Source organism: Drosophila ananassae, chromosome 2L (assembly GCF_017639315.1).
Source record: "Drosophila ananassae strain 14024-0371.13 chromosome 2L, ASM1763931v2, whole genome shotgun sequence".
Lineage (NCBI taxonomy): Eukaryota > Metazoa > Arthropoda > Insecta > Diptera > Drosophilidae > Drosophila > Drosophila ananassae.
The window spans coordinates 11,370,570-11,379,068 of NC_057927.1; the positions used below are offsets into that span (position 1 = coordinate 11,370,570).

The 8,499-nt window shown below is 41.6% G+C and overlaps 2 protein-coding genes across 2 annotated transcripts; one reads left to right on the forward strand and one right to left on the reverse strand.

Annotated features, from left to right (window-relative positions):
* Positions 1 to 4,203: 4,203 nt before the first annotated feature.
* LOC6501001 (enhancer of split m4 protein) lies at positions 4,204 to 5,006 on the forward strand. The gene has a single exon (XM_001954296.4). The coding sequence runs from the start codon at positions 4,352 to 4,354 to the stop codon at positions 4,805 to 4,807; it is 456 nt and encodes a 151-aa protein (XP_001954332.1). The 5' UTR covers positions 4,204 to 4,351; the 3' UTR covers positions 4,808 to 5,006.
* Positions 5,007 to 6,432: 1,426 nt separating this feature from the next.
* On the reverse strand, positions 6,433 to 7,764 carry LOC6499593 (enhancer of split m3 protein). Its single transcript, XM_001954297.4, has one exon. The coding sequence runs from the start codon at positions 7,555 to 7,557 to the stop codon at positions 6,883 to 6,885; it is 675 nt and encodes a 224-aa protein (XP_001954333.1). The 5' UTR covers positions 7,558 to 7,764; the 3' UTR covers positions 6,433 to 6,882.
* Between the last annotated feature and the right edge of the window lie 735 nt (positions 7,765 to 8,499).

Here is an 8,499-nt window from a genome sequence, read left to right on the forward strand (position 1 = left end):
GGTGTTATGTTATCGAATCTGCATACTGGCCGGGGCTCATATATCGTATTGTTTTTTGTTTTCATGGCTCGGGGGAGGTCCTGTACCCATCGAGTTAAACCGTCAATTACGACCCCTTTTGTGTCCTGCACGTGCGTGCTGAGTGATGGGCGGCGTCGGCGGTAGGGGATCCTTTTGGCCCGGACTATGGATCCGATGATATCCTAAACCAACAATGACAACGGCCATAGGATTCCTGGAACTGGCCTCCCGCGTATGCATATGCGGCGTACCATCGCACATACTAATTTGTAAACTGAAAAAGATTTAAAATAAAAGATCTTAAAACATGTCGCACTGTCTCGTGTCAAGTGCACGTCTCCTCCAATGTAATTTGATAACAAAAAGGACCCCACATGTGTTGTATCACCACACTGATTAGTGTCTGTGTTATTTTATCATTACAAAACCAAAGAAACCGCCACGTTGGTCTAGACTCGAGAATCCGCAGTTTAGAGTTCGTTTAAAACTAATTTCTTTAGAATACGGTATTGTCAACGATCTGATGAAGAATTACAAATTTATAGATACAGTTCTTTAAAAAAATAAATATTTTATTGAATAAATAAAACAAAAATACAATAGCTAATCCACTTTAAAAAAATGTTTCTTTTTTATAATTTTATTTCTGTTCTTAGATAAGGTTGCTGGTTCGAAACCATTTCTTAAATCATATACTTATGTAAGTATTTTTAACATGTGTTGGACTCGGGACCACAAAGTTGATATGATTTTTTATGAATATATATGGCTTATCATAGTTTCGTACTTTTATTAATAAAACAAAAATAACGGAAGGGCGGAAAACCGCAGAAAGTGATAACATAAAAAGTATGTAGGCTCTTCTTAATCAAATTTATGTTGAAATTTTCCTAAAGTTGGGTTATTATAAGAATCTCTAACAACCGACTAAGTCTCTAACAATCGACTAAGTCCTACAACAAGAAAGGAAAGCTAGCTTCGGACGGAGCCGAAGTTGATATGCCCTTGCAGTTAACAAGCAGTTTATATTATTAATTTCGGATCGGATACATATCGGATCGCATATAGTGGGCCGATCCTTATGAGAAAGAAATTTTCTAAGAAAGAAAAAGAAAGCAAAAATACCAAAGTTGTGTCATCCTTCCGAAATTCTTTTCCGAAATTTAGCAAAACATATTAGTTTGAGCTCTCGAAGGACATGATTATCAGATTCTGATCAAGAGTATATATGCTTTATGGGGTCGGAGATGTCTCCTTCAATGCGTTGCAAACTTTTGAGCAAAATTATAATACCCTTTACAAGGGTATAAATATATACAAAAATATTTAATCAAAAGCAGCCCAAAGGCATGGGCACAAACAAACAACACACAATCAGGCATTACTCATCTGTCGGATGTTCATGTTTCTAGAAGGCATCGTTTGAAGTTTGCGCTTGCGCTGTCCACCGCGGAGGATGTAAACGGAAATACCGTAACAGATTTGGTAACTGGACACATGAGAAGGTCCTCTCGCCCGGGTGTGGAAAGTCCTGCTCCGTGTAACCGGACCTGCGAAGACCTCAATGATCGGTGGGTGTGGTGACAGCGACTGGCTTTTCCCGCCTGTCCTTCGCCGGCACTGCCATGTGTGAAATTTTCACGATCGCAAGTTGCTCACGTTTCGCACTTGCCGCACATTATGGCCAGAAAAGAAGGTGGCCAGTAGGTGGATAGGAATAGGGCGGATCGTTCGACGGACGTGACAGGGTCGGGGTTTCGAAATGTTCCGTATAACCATAACACCCTGCTGCGAACGAAACGAGGTCGTCACGTGTACAAACACGATCGTTCCCACCCCCCTGGAACACTTGGCCGGGAGACAATGGACTGCCAGGGTCAGGTTGATTTTATATTTTATTTTTTTTTTGCTCCCCCCCTCCTCTGCTTTTTGTGTGCGTCGGGCTAATCTACACTTTGGAACCTTTAATGATCGAGCAACGATAAGAAATCAGTGCACGTGTTCAAGCGGAGCACAGAGCAAAGATTTCACTGGAAGATAGAGAAGAAAAAAAAGAAGACCAAGGAGAAAAGGGAAGACAGACACCACAGTAGTCACCCAAAAAAACCACTGTTGGGACCCCCAGCGGGGCTTTGGTTTCCCATCGAAATGGTTAACTGGGTATTTTTATTTGTTTTGGGTCTGCACGTGGGCACACAATAAAATTGGAAGACAAAAAACAACACAAAATGTCCATCAGAAGGGCATACGGGGGCAGTGAGTCCACCGAAAATATAAAATCACAACCGAAGGACCAAAAACACAATTAGATCAACACAATCCCCGTGCATAATAAGGCCCGAATAATGCGGTAGCATGAGTCAACCAAAAGCGTTACCAAGAACTGGGAGACTTATCCTCAGGCTATAAAGGTCAGTTTCCGAGAAGCAATTTAATAATTTGGAATTGCTTATCCAGCAAAGGATACTGAACAGATTGGAGGCTGTTCTTGTTGAGATAAAATATCAGGGACGTTATAGAAATATTTTACCTCTCTATTGACTTGATTCTCTATCGTATTGGGGTTTAGGGTTTTACTGATCTCTGTTGATCTCTTAATCGAAACTTTAACGTGTCCTTTGTGGGGAAAGGTTCCTTTTGTCTTCATAGTTTTCTCACTTCAATGTGTCATTATTTTTACTTAGTTTGGATATATTTATTAAAAATGTAATAGTTTATATAGCAAAAAGATAGTTCCTTAAGATTTTCTGCAACTCATTATCTTTCTTAAGTTAAATAATATAAAAGTATAATCACAATAATAAAAGGACCCCACTAAAAACTTAGAAAACATAAAAGAACTCCTTACCCAATTAACCCCATCTTCTGTTAAGGATCTATCCGTTAAGGATCTCAACCATATAATTATCATCACCTCCACAAAGGATCAATAGATCGTGCAATACAGGCCAACTACTGCGAGGACCTGTTAACGCCAGCCTACAGATTCTCACCAAGGATCCCTACTTAATTTGTCCCAACTCACACCGGGTTCCAAATATTTATGGTTAAGTCAAGGGACAATCCATTAAGTACGCCTGGGATGCCCAAAAGGAGCAAAGCAACAAAAAGCAGACAAATCCTGGGAAACTTGGCATCAGCTCCTCACGCGCCATCACGCGTCCAAAAAAACTACAAATAAAAAAGAGAAACACACAAAAGGTACAAACGCTCGCTGTACGTGTGCTCCTCCAACGAGATCCTCGTGATCCTTCGCCTCCTCCCATTCCTGCTCCTCCTCCTTCTTTTCATTTTTTTATGTGTGCCCCTCACGGGCACAGAGAATGCCCCGTAATAAGATTCGGGATAAGGGGACCGGTCCCCTGCTAATTGTGTGCCATCAGCAACAGAAATTAAAAGCAACTCCTTCGTCGACGATCCTTGTCCCCCAACTCCTGAGACTTTTTTCTCGACTCGAGACTTCGTTCCTTCCCTTTTTTTTGGGCAACGCCTCGCCTCCACATACAGTTTGATAAATTTCAAATTACAGCGCATTAAGTCCCTCAACTGAGTCCCATCCCATCCTCGATCCCCCCTCCAGAATCCCATTTTACGTTTGTTTGCCTATTGAGATCTATGTGATCTCCTTGGTCCTGGCTTCAGGACCATTAATTGTTTGCTTCAGTTCGAGCGTTGAAAATTGAAAATTTTCTCCCACGTTCTCGAGCTGCACACGTGTTCGAGAAATGGAAAAGGGATTTCCCCCGCCCCCTCGCTCCATCGCCGCCCCCCTCCACTCGATCCATCTTGTGTCTCGCTTGCTCTCATTTCCAAAAAATATACAGGATAAGTGCACATAAAAACCAAAAGTGATCAGCAGAAAGAAAAAAAATGAATCTCCTTTTCAGAAAAGGATCCTTTCGAATAAAGACTGTGGGAACTGATGGAAAGTCTCGTTTCTCACGATCCTGCAGCAGGATAAAATTGCCCCGTACTGCCAGCAGGTGCGAGGGGAGCAACATGACATGCCGTCACACTCCAACGCATGCAGGTTAATGCCGATGCAGTCCCTTTTTTGAAAACACACCTGCCGTTTTTGTTGTTGCTCGCCATGCGGTGTATAGGATTTTCTGGTTGGCCATCGGACACGTATCCTTGTAGTTTCCCACACTCGGTGTTTTGTGACCTGCTTGTGTTCGCTTCGAGTTTGGGTTTCTCCTGTTGCCTGTCGTCCTGGCTGGCGGGTATAAAAGGCAGCCCGACCGGAGGACCAGACATCATTCGAGCTCAACGCTTCGTACAGTACACATCTCAGCTACACACAGCAGCAACACACAACAAATCCTTCAAAATGTGCCAGAACAAGACCAACACCATGACCATCAAGTCGAACAAGAAGCTGACCTACAGCGTCAAGAAACTGCTGCAGAAAATCTTCAAGCAGCAGCAAGTCGAGGAGGAGCAGAACCTGAAGAACACCATCAAAGCCAACTCCTTGGAGTCTCTTGAGTCCATTGAGAACAGCCGCAACGCCGATCTCGAGTCCACCGCCTCCGTCTGCCTTTCCATGGAGTCCTGCGAGAATGAAGCCAACGAGCGCCTCTCCGCCTCCTGCGACATCGAGGACTACGAGCTGGAGCAACTGCCCACCGTCCCAGTTCACTTCGTCCGCACCGCTCACGGCACCTTCTTCTGGACCGCCGCCTCCGATCTGCCAGCCGACAACGACCTGATCGAGCCCCTTTACTGCAGCACCGCCAACGAAATCGCCGTGGCTCAGTTCCAGGATCGTTGGGTTCAGGCCTAAGATCAACACCTCCAGCGCAACCATGTCTTCCAATCTGGGATCTCCAGCTTTAATCAACGTCTTCCGTTAATTTTTGACCACACTTTACAAAAATTAACAAGCAAGCCGACAACCTCCAGAGCTTTACTAAAATTGTGATAAATTTTACTTAACATTTAAAAAAAAAACAAAACAAAATATATTTACAATTGAAAAGAAATTTGAACTGTGTTTTAATTTCATCCTTTCAGTTTTAAGGGCAAAAAAATAATTTCACAGTAAGCAGTGTCTACTGATCTTTGTTCCAGCGATTTTCCATTTAGAAATCAACCGAGAAATAATAATAGGGAAGAAATCCTTTGTTAATTGGCATGACTCATTCGAAAAACGAGCGGAGGCTAATCCGACTCAATCCTGGACCTTTTTCTGTCTTATTGTTGATCAATTTACCTGCCAGCAGGTAGTGGAGATCATCGTCAGGGGTTGTTCGGCCTGTTGATCTTCGGCCTCGGTTCCAACCAGTTTCTGGGCTCGCAGGTAGGTCCCCTGTCTGCTGATTGCCGATCGGCTCGGTAAATAAAGTTTCCTTCCAATTAGATGATCTACTTATGAGACTGAATCAGCGATGAGTCGGAAACATGTTGCATACATTGTGGCTGATGCATCTCCTTTCCAATTAACATAATTGGATCTTCGATTAATAACAAATTATTTCCGCTTACTATTATATTAAATGAGTTCTGCAAAGGAATACATTTCTGAGTCTACATTTTTTTTAATTGTCGCGGCCCCCATTCGGTTTAAGGAGGTAGCCAAAAACAAGAAAATAATGCTAACTTCGGGCGAAGCCGAAGTTTATATACTCTTGCAGATAGTTAGCGGCTTATCTGATCGTATATAGTTCGCCGATCTCTATGAGAATTTAGATAGATTTAATAGATAGATTTACTACTGGGAGACTAGATGCGTAGAAACAGACAGGCAGACGGACATGGTTATATCGACTCAGGAGATGAACCTGGTTAAAAATATATCTACGTTGGACACTTTTGACCAAAATTTAATACCCTCTGCTAGAGTATAAAAAATGTTTTTTTTTTGGGATAAAAAAAAAACAATGTTAGACCGATAAAAACTGATTACATATTTGTTCAAAATGGTGTTTTGAAAAATTCCTCTAAAATGACTGTAACACTTCAAGATTTGCTCTTTTCAGCAAGCATAACAAAAAGGAAACACAATATGTTAGTATATAGATAGGAAATTATTTTAAACTTTTATAAAAAGTGTTCTATGACTGTTCAGTTTAGTGAAAAAAAAAACTTATAGAATTAAAACTTTTCGATAAGATTTTTTGTATTTACTTATGATACAATGTAGCCCTAATTATAAAAACAAAGTTTCATAAGGATACTGCCATAGCTACTCTGGCTTTGGGCTGATTACAAAAGGTTGCATTTTTCTTCCATCTGTTTATTCTTGGTTTAAAGTTAATAGATATAAAATATTATTCGAATCTAATTTGAATTTTTAGGAATTGTTTAGTAGTGGGTCTATTGCAAAATAGACATTGCTTTGATGAGAAAAGATTTTTTGTTTGTTTCAATTTTTCCAATAAACTCCTGAAATATAAGTAAAGTAAAAGATTTAAGTTTTTGCAATTTTATTAATTTATTTTATTTTGGGTTTTCTATTTCTACATCATTTGCTCTCTCAATTAACCATAAATTAACATTTATAAATTATTTAAAGCTTATATATACGAAGAAAGGAGCGCATCGAGCTAATCAGGAGTAGGATAATAGCGCCCTTTTAAAAGCTCCACCGATTGATTAATCATCGTAGTTATATCACAGTTGAAAATAAACAATCAATTTACAAATTATGTTCATCAGGACTAATACTAAAAAGTATTTCAAAAACAATCCGAAACCGATTTGGAAGTCGGCTCCGGTCTACTATGTTTAAAATGATTTACTTTGGAAGACAACGGATTTTGTTGCTGAACGATTAATAGCCACTTTTTGGGTTTCGATTGCTAATGCTAAGGATAAAATCTAGATAGGATTCAGGACTGATTTCGCAGTCACGCCCAATTACCAGGGCCTCCAGACGGGCTCCGAGGCGCCGGACTCGTGAGAGCTGACCGACGCCGTCTCCGACATCGCCGCTCCGTCAACAGAGGTCACGTCAATTAGTTCGTCCTTGCCGGCCAGAAATGCGTTGTAGCCGGCGGCGGCAGCGGCGGCCGCCTGTCCATAGCCACCCAGAAGCGGGAAGGCTAGTCGGCCTAGGGATTGCGGATGCTGTGGGCTCTGGTGTGGCTGATGCTGCTGGTGTTGCAATAACTGGGTCTGCAGCTCAATCAGTCGCGTCGACAGGAATTTCATAATCTTGCGGCCAATCTCATCGGTTTGCTGCGTTTGCAACAGGACCTGCGTAATCTGATCGGCTGCGTGGACGTAGCCGGAGCGAAACGACTCCACGTGCGCCGTGCTCGTTGCGGGGGGTGGGCTATTACCACCACCGGACCCGACTCCCTGAAGCGAAAGTCCGCCGCGCTGCTTTAACTTTCGCATGTGATCCACTGTTAGCTCGAGAATATCGGCCTTCTCCAGCCGGGTGACATGCTCGCCCTCCTGCTGCAGGCACTCCACCATCAGGTCCTTGAGATCGTCCAGGCACTTGTTGATCCTGGCCCGGCGCTTGCGCTCCAGCAGCGGCTTCATCACCTTGCGGTACTGATACGTCTTGGACATCTCCATGACCATGATTTGTTTGATTTGTTAAATTTAAGGATTCTGTTTTTTCGATTTCTAAGTATCTCAACTGCACATTATCACAACAGATTTTAAAATGTCATATGCGTTTTTTAGTGTTACGAGATAGGAGCGCGTGCGTTGCGCGTTCCCTCGACTGCGGTGCGTTCAACAGGCGGCACGTTTACGAAATGAGTGGCAAACTAGTTCCCAGAGTTACTTTTATACGACCCGTGTGGCAGTCACGCTCTCCAGTTCACTGCTCTCCCAGACACAGGCACAAAGCTCCCGCATCACGGCTCACTCACACATTCCCATGCACTCGCCCAGGAGGCCGCCTTTCAGTCGGATCGGTAGCGGCATAAAGAGAGGCTACTGTAAGCCTTGGTTGGGGGTTGGTCTCATAGTCTTCGAACGGAGCTACAGTGGTCTAAGGTTGTAAAAAAAAATAGGAAACTATTTAATTAGAATATAAATATAATAAACAAATAATATTTACATAATTAAAAGTTAGTTTGTAATTTTCACGTGTTTTAACTTATTCTGTAATTGCAGAAAAGTATGCTATACAAATTTTAGTCTGGATGCGTTTACTAGAAATGGTCCTTTTTCTATAGAAAATTGGCGATTTTAATAGAAATGAGAAGGCTTAACAAGAAAAATAGATATAATAATTCTTTACCAGCTGGGTCGCCAAACCCAATAATTCCTAAAATCTGTCAATTCCTTGAAAAAACATCCTTGAAATTCTGTGACCCTAAATCAACAAGATGAAATAAACATAAAATGAACAAAAAATGAAATGTGAAAATTTTTTTTTTATATTTAATATATGAAAATTATCGCAAGTGTACATATAGTAAACCTTTGTACATTATAACACTGTGTATATTAATAAAATTATTCTATTGGGTTGAATGTTTTCCAAACTTTGGCGCCGAAATGTATGCTATT